Genomic DNA, 16622 nt, shown 5'->3' with positions numbered 1-16622 from the left:
TAGTATGTCCCCTTCACCTCTCCCCTCTTCTAGTATGTCCCCTTCACCTCTCCCTCTTCTAGTATGTCCCCTTCACCTCTCCCCTCTTCTAGTATGTCCCCTTCACCTCTCCCTCTTCTAGTATGTCCCCTTCACCTCTCCCCTCTTCTAGTATATCTCCTTCACCTCTCCCTCTTCTAGTATGTCCCCTTCACCTCTCCCTCTTCTAGTATGTCCCCTTCACCTCTCCCTCTTCTAGTATGTCCCCTTCACCTCTCCCTCTTCTAGTATATCTCCTTCACCTCTCCCTCTTCTAGTATGTCCACCTCACCTCTCCCTCTTCTAGTATATCTCCTTCACCTCTCCCCTCTTCTAGTATGTCCCCTTCACCTCTCCCTCTTCTAGTATGTCCCCTTCACCTCTCCCCTCTTCTAGTATATCTCCTTCACCTCTCCCCTCTTCTAGTATGTCCCCTTCACCTCTCCCCTCTTCTAGTATGTCCCCTTCACCTCTCCCTCTTCTAGTATGTCCCCTTCACCTCTCCCCTCTTCTAGTATGTCCCCTTCACCTCTCCCCTCTTCTAGTATATCTCCTTCACCTCTCCCCTCTTCTAGTATGTCCCCTTCACCTCTCCCCTCTTCTAGTATGTCCCCTTCACCTCTCCCTCTTCTAGTATGTCCCCTTCACCTCTCCCTCTTCTAGTATGTCCCCTTCACCTCTCCCTCTTCTAGTATGTCCCCTTCACCTCTCCCCTCTTCTAGTATGTCCCCTTCACCTCTCCCCTCTTCTAGTATATCTCCTTCACCTCTCCCCTCTTCTAGTATGTCCCCTTCACCTCTCCCCTCTTCTAGTATGTCCCCTTCACCTCTCCCTCTTCTAGTATGTCCCCTTCACCTCTCCCTCTTCTAGTATGTCCCCTTCACCTCTCCCTCTTCTAGTATGTCCCCTTCACCTCTCCCTCTTCTAGTATGTCCCCTTCACCTCTCCCCTCTTCTAGTATGTCCCCTTCACCTCTCCCTCTTCTAGTATGTCCCCTTCACCTCTCCCCTCTTCTAGTATATCCCCTTCACCTCTCCCCTCTTCTAGTATGTCCCCTTCACCTCTCCCCTCTTCTAGTATGTCCCCTTCACCTCTCCCTCTTCTAGTATGTCCCCTTCACCTCTCCCTCTTCTAGTATGTCCCCTTCACCTCTCCCCTCTTCTAGTATGTCCCCTTCACCTCTCCCTCTTCTAGTATGTCCCCTTCACCTCTCCCCTCTTCTAGTATATCCCCTTCACCTCTCCCCTCTTCTAGTATGTCCCCTTCACTTCTCCCTCTTCTAGTATATCTCCTTCACCTCTCCCCTCTTCTAGTATGTCCCCTTCACCTCTCCCTCTTCTAGTATGTCCCCTTCACCTCTCCCCTCTTCTAGTATGTCCCCTTCACCTCTCCCTCTTCTAGTATGTCCCCTTCACTTCTCCCTCTTCTAGTATGTCCCCTTCACCTCTCCCCTCTTCGTCTTTTCTCACCTGTCCTCTTTCTCCAAGCATGCTATATCTTCTCTTGTTCTCTTGTCCTCCTCTCTGGCCCTCTTATGTGCTGTATCCATCTGCACACGCTCATTAATAGCCTTATAATCATGGGAGATGTAGTCCAGTAGCCATTCTACTCCCTCGCTGATGGACTTATCCAGGGTCTTCCCTGAGCCAAGCACAGCTAAGCACAACTTCTACAAGAACAACACAAGGGCATGTTCCTCTTACAGAAATTCTGAGCTGGCCTTTAGCCTTCAACAATGTATGCTATGGCATGAGACACTTACAATGAGGCAGCGACATTGGTGTCTGTTGACCAGTTTCTCCAGAGAGAGACAGTGTTTCAGCTCCACCTCTCCCAGAGCCCCAGACAGGTCCTGCTGATTGGCAAGCCTATGAGTGAGAGTGTGAGAAAGAGCGTGAGAGAGAGCGAGAGTGAGAAAGCAAGAGAGAGAGAGAGAGAGAGAGAGAGAGAGAGAGAGAGAGAGAGAGAGATAAGTCAGGTAACGCAAATTAGGTCTCGATTGTGGGCCGTTATCCACTCAATCTCTTAGTGCTGACACAGATGAATATGGCACACCTGACAACACACATGTCACAATATTATTTTGTTGTCATAACATCTACACATTAGGGAATGAGTCATCCAGCCAGTTAAAGCTGATGAATGCCCTTGTTTAGTATAAGCTGGTAATTATAATTCTGCTTCATTATGTCCTACTGTTGGTTGACATTCTATCCTCCACCCTGTGCTGGTTATGAATCCCATACACATATGGCTTTCATCCAACAAAAAAAATCAGTATTGGTCAGTGTTTTATTTTAGGTAACCATCTTTTTGATGACAACTGTTCAATACTCTAGAAACAGCCATTCTAAGGGTGTAGAGTAGGACCATGTCCCTTCCCTCCTCAAACGTTCCTGGAATTTCGGGACTTGTCAGAAACAATTTGCCAGCTATGCTCAGTAAAGCCGCTGGAGCCTGAGAAACACAATAGGGCCAGACGAGGGGCTTAGCTGGCAGGATGCACCATTACACATAGAAATGTAATGTATAGAGCTAAAGCAACTTATTCTATACATCTGAGTCATTGCTGTTCTACACATTACAGCTCTATTTGTTCTGTGATGAGGCACCCTGTTGTTTGAGCATCTCCTGGGGTAGAGTAGGAGTTGGAGTTTTCCCTATGTGCTCTCCCTTCTCCCACTGACTTAATATCCTTCCCTTTCTTTCTTCAGATAGGCTAATCAGTTTCTCTCCCATTGGCCACAGAGAGTTCTACTTGAGAGAAAGGGTGTGGCCAGACTGGCAGAACCAGATTATCTGGGAAGAGAAGTTATTCCTCTGTTATAGCAGTTTTCTGGCTAACTGTTAACATAGAGGAAAACTAACAGAACAGGCACACCTGTGTCCTACAGCTAACAGGTCTATGAAGTGGAGGGCTAAGAAGATGCCATGAGGATTATGTTCAGGAGGATGGGATAAACATGTTGTTAACTTTATGGATACTTTATGGAGAAATCCACTCTCCATGGCTTGGCTCAAGTGGTAGTTACATTCCTGGTCAAGAATAAAGGGTCGTTTCTACAACAAGGACTACTAACTACAACAAGGACTACTAACTACAACAAGGACTACTAACTACAACAAGGTAAATAGAACAGCTCATGCCTTCCTGCTTCTGGGAAGCTTTCCACTAGATGTTGGAACATTGCTGCAGGGACTTCAGCCACAAGAGCATTAGTGAGGTCGGGCACTGATGTTGGGTGATTAGGCCTGGTTCGCAGTCTGCATTTCAATTCATCCCAAAGGTGTTCCATGGGGTTGAGGTCAGGCTCTTTGCAGGTCAGTCAAGTTCTTCCACAATGATCTTTACAAACCCTTTCTGTACAGACCTCGCTTTGTGCACGGAGGCATTGTCATCCTGAAACAGGAAAGGCTCTTCCCCAAACTGTTGCCACAATGTTGGAAGCATAGGATCATCTAGAATGGAATTGTATGCTGTAGCATTAAGATTTCCTTTCACTTAAACTAAGGGGCCTAGCCCGAACCAGGAAAAAAATCTCCAGACCCTTATTCCTCCTCCACCAAACTTTACAGCCGGCACTATGCATTGGGGTAGGTAGCGTTCTCCTGGCATCCGCCAAACCCAGATTTGTCCATTGGTGAAGCGTGATTCATCACTTCAGAGTACAATGGCGGCGTGGTTTACACCAATCCATTGCACATTGTGATCTTAGACTTGTGTGTGGCTGCTCAGCCATGGAAACCGATTTCATTAAGCTCTCAATGAACAGTTATTGTGCTGAAGTTGCTTCCATAACTCGGTAGTGAGTGTTGCAACCGAGGAGAGATGATTTTTACACGCTGCGTGCTTCAGCTCTCGGCGGTCCCGTCCCGTGAACTTGTGTGGCCTACCACTTTGCGGCTGAGCCGTTGTTGTTCCTAGATGTTTCCACTTCACAATAACAGCACTTACAGTTGACCAGGGCAGCTCTAGCAGGGCTTAAATTTTATGAACTGACTTGTTGGAAATGTGGCATCCTATGACGGTGCCACGTTAAGTTACTGAGCTCTTCAGTACCAGCCATTCTGCTGCCAATGTTTGTCTATGGAGATTGCATGGCTGTGTGCTCGATTTTATACACCTTGTCAGCAGTGGTGTGGATGAAATAGCTGAATTTGAAGGGGTGTCCATACTGTATTTTCTCAAGTGCACCGTGGGTATCACCCCCCTTGGATTTTTTTCAATTTTTTTTGCATTACAAAGTGGGAATGAAATGCATTTAACTGTGTTTTATTAAAATTGTATTAATAAAAAACAAAAGACTAATATACCTTGATTAAATAAGTATTCACCCCACTTAGTCGAAAGAAACACTTTTGGCAGCAATTACAGCTTGTGTTGGATGAGCCCAAAACATAAGGCTTTGCGTTTAGGCCAAATAGTTTATTCCTTTGCCATGTTTTTTTTTACAGTATTACTTTAGTGCCTTGTTGCATTCAGGATGCATGTTTTAAAATATTTTGATTCTGTATATATGAAATCTTCTTTTCACTCTGTCATTTAGGTCGTTATTATTATTTTACTACAATGTTGTTGATCCATCCCGTTTTCTCCCTTCACCGCCATTGAACTCTGTAGCTGTTCTAAAATGACCAATGGCCCCATGGTCACATCCCTGAACAGTTTCCTTCCTGTCCTGCAGCGACTTTATCTTTGTTTTGTCTAGTTAGTTTAATATATCATCCACAGCATAATTATTAATTTGACCATGTTATTGTTACCCATCTACCAATCACTGCCTTTCTTGAGGCTTTTGAAAAGCTTCCTGGTCTTTGCAGTTGAACCTGTGCTTGAAATTCGATGGGAGACAGAGGAAGGGGTAGTCATTCAAAAATCATGTCAACCCTTATTATTTCACACAGCGTGAGTACATGTCATTTATTATATGATTTGTAAGACAATAAATAGTCCTGAACGAATTTAGTCTTGCCTACACAAAAGGGGTGAATCATTTTTATTAATTTGCTAACATTTGTAGAATTTTCTTTTCACTTTGACATTATGGAGTATTTTGTGTAGATCAATGACAAAAACTCACAACTAAATCCATTTCAATCCCACTTTGTCACACAACTAAATCCAAAAGTGGTGAATACGTATGATACCCACTATATACTATTACTCTGTCAGATGAAATTCAAGGTTCTCAAGAACACAAAAAGGTGGGCTTCAATGTTAATTCATTTGTTATGAGCTCAGTTGTTTTGACAAAAGAGGACATTTCTTCATCCAATTCACCTCAACAGAGCAGCTGCATTATGCTGACAAATGAATGCCAACAGTTAGCTCCTTCATAAATTCAACTAAAGTTGAACAGATGGAAATTTGGAAAGCAGTCAGAGAACATATCAAATCATAGCAACATTCAGACAGAGTTTATGCAGGCCCTGGTTTTCAGGCTAAATCTCACATTGTTCTAGAATCGGTTGAGTAATGTCTGAATCATAGAGTTACAATAACCAGAACGGACAAGGCCTTTGCTTGGGCTATGGGAGATAAAGTCAATGACCGACCATTAAAAGTTGACTTGAATGGAAATGTATGATCTAGTAGTTGTAATTCTACAGTTTTAATGTGACATCCTGCCTAGAGAAGGTCTTCTGTGTTAGAATAGGCCTCCCACTTTAGCACTGCTGCAGTCTAAGCACAGGGAACAATGACCACTCTTACATTCATAAACCCAGTCTATGAGATTGTAATGGCTACAGCACATAAACACACACACACACACACACACACACACGCACACGCACACATGCACACACGCTCACACACACACACACACACACACACACACACACACACACACACACACACACACACACACACACACACACACACACACACACACACACACACACACACACAAGCGAAAGGGTTTTTCATGGGCTTTCGTTTTTGTAATCTATTCGGTAATTGGATAGTCTGTGATTCCAATACTACATTTCATTCAAAACACACATTCTGTTCACTCCACCCATTCTAACGGTTCAGGTCCAGCTAGCACATTTGGTTCCATCAAAGTTGTGGGAATGTACGTTTTTGGTTTCCCATTGGTTGGGAATGAAGCCATACGTTTCCTGACTGGTAAAACTGTTGTTGTTTTTTTTACATTCTGAGAACGGAAGTGAAAATGTCGCCTGTTCAGTGAATGTTCCTTTTTAGAATGTTTTACTACAGTTCTGTGAAAGTTTTTCTGGTAGGTTTTATTAACGGAAAGTCTAGGTTGTTTGGGGATTTTTGAATAACTTTCTTAAAAACTTTCACTGAATGGTTCTATAAAACTTTTAATAACATTACCAGCTTAGTTGAACTGTTTTGAACTCCTAACACAGATAGGACACATGGAAATGCATGTTCTTAAGCATTAATCATGAGGAGACATTTATTTTTTATTGTAACCCAGAGTCGATGAAATTTGAACCTATAATCTTCTGGCATTAGTCCACCGTGCCACCAGGCTGGAGCAAGCATGTCATGTTTATTTATGTCTTTTCAAACAGACCCCATTTCAAAGGAAACAAGCCCTCATTAAGATCAACATACTTAACAAGATGGGGGATAGAGAGAGTTTTGTTGATGCTGAGAACGGAATGGATGCTGAACACAAATGTAAACGCAACACGCAACAATTTCATTGATTTTACTGAGACACAGTTCATATGAGGAAATCAGTCGATTGAAATAAATTCATTAGGCCCCAAATCGATGTATTTCACATGACTGGGAAAACAGATATGCATATGTTGGTCACAGATACCTTAAAAAATAATAGACCTCACAATGGGCCTTAGGATCTCGTCACAGTGTGTTTGTGCATTCCAATTGCCATCAATAAAATGCTATTGTGTTCTTTGTACGTAGCTTATGCCTAGCCATACCATAACCCCACCACCACTATGGAGCACTCTGTTCACAGTGTTAACATCAGCAAACCACTCGCCCACACAATGCCATATACGTGGTCTGCGGTTGTGAGGCCGGTTGGACGTACTGCCAAATTCTCTAAAACGACCTTGGAGGCAGCTCTGGTGGAAATTTCTGCAGTCAGCATTCCAATTGCACGCTCCCTCAAAACTTGAGACATCTGTGGCATTGTGTTTTGTGACAAAAATGCACATTTTAGAGTGGCCTTTTATTGTCTCCAGCACAAGGTGCACCTGTGTAATGATCATGCTGTTTAATAGGATTCTTGATATGCCACACCTGTCAGGTGGATGGATTGTTAAATCGAACCATGTTTGAACTGTTAAGAAACGTTCTGTTATTCCTTGTGTAATCTTAACATTCTGTATACTCCCCTTGTCCTGAGGGTCAAAAATGACCCGCCTTCATTAAACCCCCAAAATAAAGCAGCTTAATTGAATTTTAAACCCCAAATCTATTTTGCAAGTCCAGGATGATGGCTGGCTTCCTGTCCTCATGTTCACTGATCTCAGCCGTTTTGTACAGTGTGCTCAGGAGGACCACATTCTTAATCCTCTTTGGGAGGTAAGAAACTAGAGTGGTGGTGGGGGTGAAGGCAAACTTTGATGAGAAGGCCTCTCTCCCCCTTGTTGCGAGGAGTGCAGGAGGGAGCTCAGACTTGTTCTTTCTAACTGTGCCAACCATAGTGATCGTCCTCTTCAGGAGCTGCTGGCTGAAATCAATCAGTAGCACACATAATCTCAATTTCTCATTGTGTGTGTGTGTGTGTGTGTGTGTGTGTGTGTGTGTGTGTGTGTGTGTGTGTGTGTGTGTGTGTGTGTGTGTGTGTGTCTCATTGTGTGTGTGTCTCATTGTGTGTGTGTCTCATTCTGTGTGTGTCTCATTGTGTGTGTGTCTCATTGTGTGTGTGTCTCATTGTGTGTGTGTAACTGCCGGGTCAAAAATGACCCTAAGACAATCTTTGTACCCTGGTGGTGTACAGCTTTCAAGGAAATATGAACAAAGGCGATGTTTCACTTTTTCTAATGTTGGGGTCACTCTAGGAAAAGTAATCAAATTTCAAGTTGAAAAAATATAATTTAGGGTTTTTTTTCTGCTGTTAACCTGTCTAGGACTGTTGACTAGCGGAACCTCTCGCCAACAGCCAATGAAATTGCAGGGCGCCAAATACAAATCAACAGAAATCTCATAAATCAAATTTCTCAAACATACACATATTAGGCACCATTTTAAAGATACAATTCTCGTTACTCCAGCCACAGTGTCTGATTTCAAAAATGCTTTACAGCGAAAGCTCCACAAACGATTATGTTAGGTCACCACCAACTCACAGAAAAACCCAGCCATTTTTCCAGCCAAAGAGAGTTGTCACAAAAATCACACATTTTTTCTCAGGTTTTTGCCTGCCATATGAGTTCTGTTATACTCACAGACATCATTCAAACAGTTTTAGAAACTTCTGAGTGTTTTCTATCCAATACTAATAATAATATGCATATTGTGAAGCTGAGTAGGCGGCAGTTAACTCTGGGCACGCTATTCGTCCAAAGTGAAAATGCTGCCCCCTATCCCAAATACGTTTTTTAAACATAGTGGCGGGTCAATTTTGACCCTAAAGACAACACAAAGGTTAAAATAACAAAGACAATAAATGTTTTTGTCAAGTTCCTTAAATGTGCTGTGAATGTTCCTAAGTCAAGCAAGTATCCTGCACCAATCCCAGAATGTTGTGGGAAGGCTGTATGCTAAATAAGCATAGGATAACCATGCTCTCACAAAGCCCTAAGAAACATAGTTCCCAGAACGTTATGTGCTAGCTGGGGGTACTCCAAACTATCCAGACACTGCATTAGAAATTAGGAAATGCGGTATATATACGCTTCAGAATAAACTTATGAAGCCTACAAACTGTTATAATAATCAACATGTTCTGCTGTCTAGCTGTGTGTGTGTGTGTGTGTGTGTGTGTGTGTGTGTGTGTGTGTGTGTGTGTGTGTGTGTGTGTGTGTGTGTGTGTGTGTGTGTGTGTGTGTGTGTGTGTGTGTGTGTGTGTGTGTGTGTGTGTGTGTGTGTTAAAAGGTCACTTCTCTGAGCGCTCTCATTATATCGTTATGTCAGGGAGATGTACTAGTGAAGGGAAATGGCTTGCAGCAAAAACATAAACAAGAGAACTTCTCATGGGAAGAAAAGCTGAAGTAGATTCACTGGTGCTGCAGATAAACGTTGTGCTCATCCATCTCTCCCTGCCATCCTAAGCCACAAACACTACTTGTAGCTTAGTGGACCAAAGGGCTTAAGGAATTTCTCAGGAATGTTCTTGTCTATGCATTATTAACTATAGAAGAGCTTCTCAGCTAGTACATAACATTCTGACAAAATACTTTATTTATTGGTATTTCATTACATTAACAGAAAGTTTCCTAAAAATTCAAACATTGTTACATTTAATAACAATTTTGGGAACGCTCTCAGGCTGGTTTGACATTGGGAATGTTCTCAAATAGTTCAGAGAACATTAGGAAACAGTGTTCTTCTATGGGAATTTCAGCATTTCAGCATAACCTTTCCTACAGGTTTCCTCTTGGTTCTATCAACTTGTTCCAAGAACATTAATAAACCTTCCATCAAAACCACAATAAAACTTTAGTAACTTTCAGATAACATTCTAACATGTAGGCCAATTTTCTATTCTCAGCATCAGCAAAACTCTCTCTATCCTCGATCCTGTTAAGTATGTTCAGGGGAGTTGGGCGCGCCCACTAGTTTGCCACACCTGACCTTAATAAGTGTTTGTTTCCTTTGAAATGGGGTCTGTTTGAATAGACTAAAACGAACAGCTTTGTATGCTTAAAAAAACATGGTATGATAGCTCCATCCTGGTGGCATAGGAGACGTATTCCATGGATAAAAACAGAAGGTTAAAAACATGGTATGATAGCTCCATCCTGGTGGCATAGGAGACTTATTCCATGGATAAAAACAGAAGGTTAAAAACATGGTATGATAGCTCCATCCTGGTGGCATAGTAGACTTATTCCATGGATAAAAACAGAAGGTTAAAAACATGGTATGATAGCTCCATCCTGGTGGCATAGGAGACTTATTCCATGGATAAAAACAGAAGGTTAAAAACATGGTATGATAGCTCCATCCTGGTGGCATAGGAGACTTATTCCATGGATAAAAACAGAAGGTTAAAGGTTGGAATCTCACTGATGCTGTGTCTTGTCACAAAAAAAACTAAATGTTTGCGTGATAAATGGCTAAGGAAATACATTTCCATGTGTCCTATCTGTGCTTCAATAAAGTTAACCCCAAATAAGCTAACAGTGGTTTTGAAAGTTTTAAGGAAGTTATAAAAAAATGTCTAAATAACCTCAGGGCATTAATAAAACCTAAGACGTTCTCAGAACCTCCCTGCAACCTAAAAATAAGCATTCCCTGTGGATGCAACATTTTCACTTCTTTTCTCATAATGTTTAAAAAACGTTACATTTTACTGTTCAGGAAACTTATGGATTTGTTCCCACAACCAATGTGAAACCAAAAACATACGTTCCCACAACTTCCAAGAAACCAAATGTGTTAGCGGGGTTGCGATGCTATAAACAAACAAAGTGAAGATAGACGCGATTCCAATTCAAAGTGGACACACCAATGTAAATATTTACCTCATACAATCTTGAGTTCCTCATTGTAATGATGATTAATTGGGATGAACAAGAAAGGAAAGGTCACCTGGTAAAAAGTGTTGACTGAAACGGCTTTGTTCAAAACAGTGTTTTGGTCTTCTCTTTAGGCATACCCATAAACAGTGCATTCGGAAAGTATTCAGACCCCTTGACTTTTTCCATATTTTGCTACGTTACAGCCTTGTTCTAAAATGTTTAGGCTCTGTTCTGTGGTGCTAACTTTACCAAAAGGCCTCAACTGACAGGTTCTGCTATCCTCCTGAGGGAACTCCACTCTGACCATGAGGGACCGTCTGGAGGAGCTGCGTCAGAGGGCCCAGGAGTTCCGGGAGGCAAGAAACAAGGCAGATGAAACCCCATTCCCTGAGGAAGACGCTGACCCAGATGACCCAGTGTGGGTTAGTGTCGCCACCCCGCAGCAGGCTGTGGTGTTTGAGGAGGAACCAGTCCTGGACAACTTCCTGTCCGAGGCTCAGCATATCCGCGGTGACATCACTGAGCTCGAAACCGAGGTGAGGGATCTTACATATTCCTCCTAAGAGTGGTATACACCATTCGATCCTCAAAGCCTCCACCTTAGTTGGACTGCAACAATGTCCATGATAATACTGTGGTGAATTCCGGAGGTGGAAGGATGGTTTGACTGAATCCTCTTCTCCATCTCCCCAGGTGAAGAAGTTTAGCCAGCATCAAAGGAGCCTGGTGGCAGCCATGCGTCGTTTCAGTGTGATGAAGAAGGAGAGCAGTGTAACGACGGACATCAAGCTGCAGGCAGAGAGCATCCACAGACGGCTGGACGCCCTCTTCAAGAAGGCACAGAGTTTAGAAGGCCTGCAGGGACTGGCTACAGCCACTACACGCATCCAACGCTCCCAACACGCAGCGCTACACAGACAATTCCAGCAGGTCACTCTCAATTAGTTATTATAACCTTTTATTTCAATGGTGTTTTTCTGATGTGTTCAATAACACATACACATTAGCGTAAAAATATTTGTTAGCTTTAGTTTGCACATGGTGGCCTTCTTGAATATCCGCTAGCACTAGCTAAGCTAACAGTGAACAGAAATGTCTGTTTCTGGTCTAAAGTATTTTTCCCTCTTTTATCACTCCTAGGTAATGCGTTTGTACAACGACTCCATTCTCAATAAACAGGAGCGGTGTAAACACTTCATCATCCGTCAGCTGGAGGTGTCTGGTCGCGACGTCACCGAGGAGGAAGTGGACCAAATGGTTTCTGCGGGGAAGTGGGAGGTGTTTAACCAGAACCTCCTCCACAATGAACGCATCACACGCTCTAAGCTGTCTGAGATCGAGCAGAGACACAAGGTAAGCGTGATGACATTAACATAGAAAAGTTTTGATGTGTAAGAGAATGCGAGACTATGTTATCTAAGCAAAGAGAAGACTTTGAAATCCTTCAGTAAGGGAGATCTACAGCAGGCCTCGTATGTCAGACAAACACTAATATTGGCTCTAATTTACTCCTTGACTAACGTTCAGTCCTAATCTTTTCTGTAACTACTATAGGAGCTGGTGAATCTGGAGAGCAACATGAAAGAGCTGAGAGATCTGTTCATGGATGTCTTTATTTTGGTGGAGGAGCAGGGAGACTACATAGACCACATCCAGACCAGCGTAGAGAAGACACAGGACTATGTCACCGTCAGTAACGAGAAGTTTAAAATGGCTGCCAGGTACAAGAAAAATAACCCTTTGAGGAGGCTGTGCTGCTGTTGCTGCCCCTGGAGGTGATGCACATAGAGGAGAGACTGGAGACTGGAGATGCCCCTGGAGGTTTTTCAGATGGGGAGAGGAAGAGTTCTGGAGAGTCTGCAGGTGGCATTTCACTTATAAGAATCTTCAGAGGAGACCGCGTGAATCAGGCCTTCGTAGTCGAATTGCTGCAAAGAAAACACTACTAAAGAACACCAATGAGAATGAGAGACCTGCTTGTGCCAAGAAACACGAGCAATGGACATTAGACCGGTAGCAATCTGTCCTTTGGTCTGATGAGTACAAATTTGAGATTTTTGTTTCCAACCTCCGTGTCTTTGTGAGACGCAGAGTAAGTGAACAGATGATCTCTGCATGTGTGGTTCCCACCATGAAGCTTGGAGGGGAGGTGTGATGGTGTGTGGGTGTTTTGCTGGTGACACTGTCAGTGATTTATGTAGAATTCAAGGCACATTTAACCAGCATGACTTCAATAGCATTCTGCAGCGATACGCCATCCCATCTGGTTTGTGCTTAGTGGGACTATCATTTGTTTTTCAGATGACCTGGCCTCCACAATCACCTGACATACACCCAATTGAGATGGTTTGGGATGAGTTGGAAAAAGCAGCAAACAAGTGCTCAGCATATGTGGAAACTCCTTCCAAATGGTTGGAAAAGCATTCCAGGTGAAGCTGGTTGAGAGAATACCAAGAGTGTAAAAAGCTGCCGTCAAGGCAAAGGGTGGCTACTTTGAATAATCTAAAATATTAATATTAGTCTTGGTTACTACATGACTCCATATGTGATATTTCATGGTTTTGATGTCTTCACTATTATTCTACAATGTAAAAAAATAGTGAAAATAAAGAAAAACCTTTGAATGAGTGGGTGTGTCCAAACGTTTGACTGGTACTCTACATATGAATGCATTTACCTGTGAGTTTCACTTCAAATCAGGCAGGCTCAATGGAAAGTCTGTAATATTTAAAAATCTCATTGTGGATTACGTTATTTCACTGTGGTTATATGTTTGATCACTTTTTATTTAGTTAAGGCCATTTAACATTTCAGAAGATGGCTTTCAGACAAAGACATCAAGATTAAAACTCTCTGACTGTGAACAAACATCCTGTGTTAGGTGAAACTATGACACATTTCAATGTGTCACTGTGCTTTGTCATAGCAGCAGACGTGTGGGAGTCTACTTCATTAAATACTGATATGTCTCACAGTGAACACAGGGGAATGCCCGGTCACGAGTATATGGCCAAGTATGGGGGACACGTTTATGTGTGTGTGTGTGTTTGTCAAGTCCTCAAGAATAGTAAACCAAGTAAAATTCAGAGAAGTGAAGATATTTTGACGGTCCTCACTTGTAAAAAAGCTATTTTAGGCTTAAGGGTTAGGGTTAGAATTAGGGTTTAGTTTAAAATTAGGGTTAGAGGTTAGGTTTAAGTTTAGGGTTAAGCGTTAGGTTTAGGGATTAACGTTAGGGAAAATAGGATTTTGAATGGGAATCAATTGATGATCCCCAAAATTCATCACAAGTAGTGTGTGTGTGTGTGTGTGTGTGTGTGTGTGTGTGTGCGTGCGTGCGTGCGTGCGTGCGTGCGTGCATGCGTCAACAGTGGACCCAGGTGTCTGATGTCAGAGGGGGTTCATGGACCTGACTGGTAACACAGGTTTAACTGATATCATAGAACAGGGTGTGTCTAGATACACACTGCAGGGCACAGGGAGGATATCAACACATGTAGAAAGGTGGGTCAGCTCTAACACAGCTGAACAGGACACACAATGCTTTCCGAAGGTATTCAAACCCCTTGACTTTTTCCACATTTTATTACGTTACAGCCTTATTCTAAAATTCATTAAATGGTCTTTCTTCCTCATCAATCTACACTCAATACACCATAATGACAAAGTGAAAACAGGTTTTTAGATTTTTTTGCAAATGTATTAGAAATAAAAAAACTTTACAAAAAATCAGACCATTTTACTCAGTACTTTGTTGAAGCACCTTTAGCATCGTTTACAGCCTAGAGTCTTCTTGGGTATGACGGTACAAGCTTGGCACACCTGTATTTGGGGAGTTTCTCCCATTCTTCCCTGCCGATTTTCTCAAGCTCTGTCAAGTTGGATTGGGAGCATCGCTGCACAGCTATTTGCAGGTCATCAAACCAAAGAATCTTGTTTCTCAATCTTGTTTCTCTCTTGTCTGGTCTGAGAGTCCATTCGGTGCCTTTTGGCAAACTCCAAGCTGGCTGTCATGTGCATTTTAGTGAGGAGCAGCTTCCGTCTGGCCACTCTACCAAATAGGCCTGATTGGTGGAGTGCTGCAGAGATGGTTGTACTTCTGGAAGGTTCTCCCATCTCAACAGCTCTGTCAGAGTGACCATCGGGTTTTTGGTCACTTCCGTGACCAAGGCCCTTCTCTCCCGATTGCTCAGTTGGGCCGGGCGGCCAGCTCTTGGAAGAATCTTGATGGTTCCAAACTTCTTCCATTTAAGAATGATGGAGGCCACTGTGTTCTTGGGGACCTTCAATGCTGCAAAACATTTTTGGTACCCTGTGCCTCGACACAATCCAGTCTTGGAGCTCTACTGACAATTCCTTCGACCTCGTGGTTTGTTTTTTTCTCTGACATGCACTGTCAACAGTAGTATCTTATATAGACAGGTGTGTGCCTTTCCAAATCATGTCCAATCAATTGAATTTACCAGAGGTGGACTCATATCAAGTTGTAGAAACTTCTCAAGGACATCTCACCCTTCTCTGGTCTACGTATGCCTACTTAGGCACTTTCCACCACCATCCCCTATTCACCATTAGGAGTACATTAAACTGTTTCGGAGTAACAACCCTGTCACCAAGTGGCTACAGGGAGAAGTACAACAGGAAGCAAAACATTTTGTTCACATCTGAAAGTTCTGTATCAAATAGTACAGAACAAGTGTATCCCTGGTTGAGTTACTCACAGTAGGACAGCCTTGCCAGCGATGTGGGTGTGCTGTAGGACGTCAGTGATGGCGACCCTGGTGTCTTGGAGGCTTTTGTGAATCGACCACAAATCGACCACAAACACCAGGCCATGGGACTGGGTGTAGTAGCTCCCCAACATAGCCCTGCCCAGCCACCCCGCCCCCCCAACCAAGTCATAAATGGTCACCTTACACCCCCCCCAAACACAGCTCAGCCACAGACACTCCATCCACAAGGGTCTGGTCACACATGTTCTCTGTGAAAGAGCAGAAATTTCACTCACTAATACTCTTCAAGATCATAAGTTATATAACTGTTACATGTCAAACTTATTTTGAAGTTACTGTCTGTCTTTGTGTATCAGGGATCAGTCAGTCTGTGAAGTTGTAAGATGTTCCTCCGTAACATCTGAGCAAAGTCAAAGTGTGTCTGAGAGAACAACCATCTGTGGTCAGTCCAGTTATCTGTCATTGTTGTGTGTTGTAGCCTGTGCTAAATCAGACTGGATGAAGCCCAGATCTCAGGAGCTGTGGTAGACTGAAGCAGACGACACAACAGTCTCTAGTCCCTTGTCACAGCTGTGAAAGGGATAGATCACCCAAATACCAAAGACTGGTTTTCATACTCGTCAGAATTGTATTATTGGGTGAAGAATCTCAACTGTAAGCCTATGCGAGAATAACGTTGATGTTACTGTACGAGAGAGAGGATCACCTCCCTGTAGATCTGTGATTATCGTGGTCTTCTCTGTGTTGTCCAGACCCACCACCACCAGTCACTTTCCTGCTGGATAGAAAATAACAACACAATGAAAGTTAGGTTTATAGTACACAGGTAGATGGCACGGTTGTGACTAAAGGGAGTACAGATTCAAGCAAAAGTGACTTTTTGTGACAGGTTAGTAGAGCATTTTGGCTAACCCTAATCTTTTTCCTAACCTTAGTCTTAGTATCCTAAATTCTGCTAACCTGCTACGAATATGTCACTTCCGGTCATAGCTGTACTCCCTCTAGTCAGAACCAGACAGTACAGGAACACTGTGTCACCTCTACTCACCTAACAGCTTTTCTGCACCAGTCACAACAGAGCATCCTGACCAAATATCTCCTGACTAGCTATTATAGTCAAACTGGGGAAAGATGCTCATTTAATGAGGCAGATAGACTGTAATGGTGGTCATTGTCTCTTTGCCATTCTACAGGGTGTGTTGTGTGATGGCACATTCAACACATAGAATTCAA

The 16622-nt window shown here is 43.0% G+C and overlaps 1 protein-coding gene across 2 annotated transcripts; it reads left to right on the top strand.

Moving 5' to 3' along the window:
* The first annotated feature begins 2668 nt into the window (after window positions 1-2668).
* Window positions 2669-13526, top strand: LOC110501696 (syntaxin-19). 2 transcript variants are annotated; one of them, XM_036959044.2, is made up of 5 exons: window positions 2669-3145; window positions 10912-11192; window positions 11350-11586; window positions 11797-12009; window positions 12211-13526. In XM_036959044.2, the coding sequence occupies exons 2-5, from the start codon at window positions 10962-10964 to the stop codon at window positions 12433-12435; spliced, it is 906 nt and encodes a 301-aa protein (XP_036814939.1). In that variant the 5' UTR covers window positions 2669-3145; window positions 10912-10961; the 3' UTR covers window positions 12436-13526. The 2 variants fall into 2 exon arrangements, with proteins under 2 accessions (XP_036814939.1, XP_036814940.1); XM_036959045.2 differs by having other exon boundaries at window positions 2799-3145; window positions 10926-11192.
* Window positions 13527-16622: the final 3096 nt, after the last annotated feature.

This window comes from Oncorhynchus mykiss, chromosome 22 (assembly GCF_057628025.1).
Source record: "Oncorhynchus mykiss isolate SJ-2025 chromosome 22, ASM5762802v1, whole genome shotgun sequence".
In the NCBI taxonomy this organism is placed as follows: domain Eukaryota; kingdom Metazoa; phylum Chordata; class Actinopteri; order Salmoniformes; family Salmonidae; genus Oncorhynchus; species Oncorhynchus mykiss.
This window is presented reverse-complemented; position numbering and strand designations above follow the sequence as displayed.

Excerpts from the sequence above, each read along its gene's own strand:
- LOC110501696 (XM_036959044.2), top strand. The coding sequence starts at position 10,962 with ATGAGGGACCGTCTGGAGGAGCTGCGTCAGAGGGCCCAGGAGTTCCGG. Across the intron at positions 11,193-11,349 it reads TCACTGAGCTCGAAACCGAG|GTGAAGAAGTTTAGCCAGCA; the intron begins GTGAGGGATCTT and ends CCATCTCCCCAG. Across the intron at positions 12,010-12,210 it reads AGATCGAGCAGAGACACAAG|GAGCTGGTGAATCTGGAGAG; the intron begins GTAAGCGTGATG and ends TAACTACTATAG.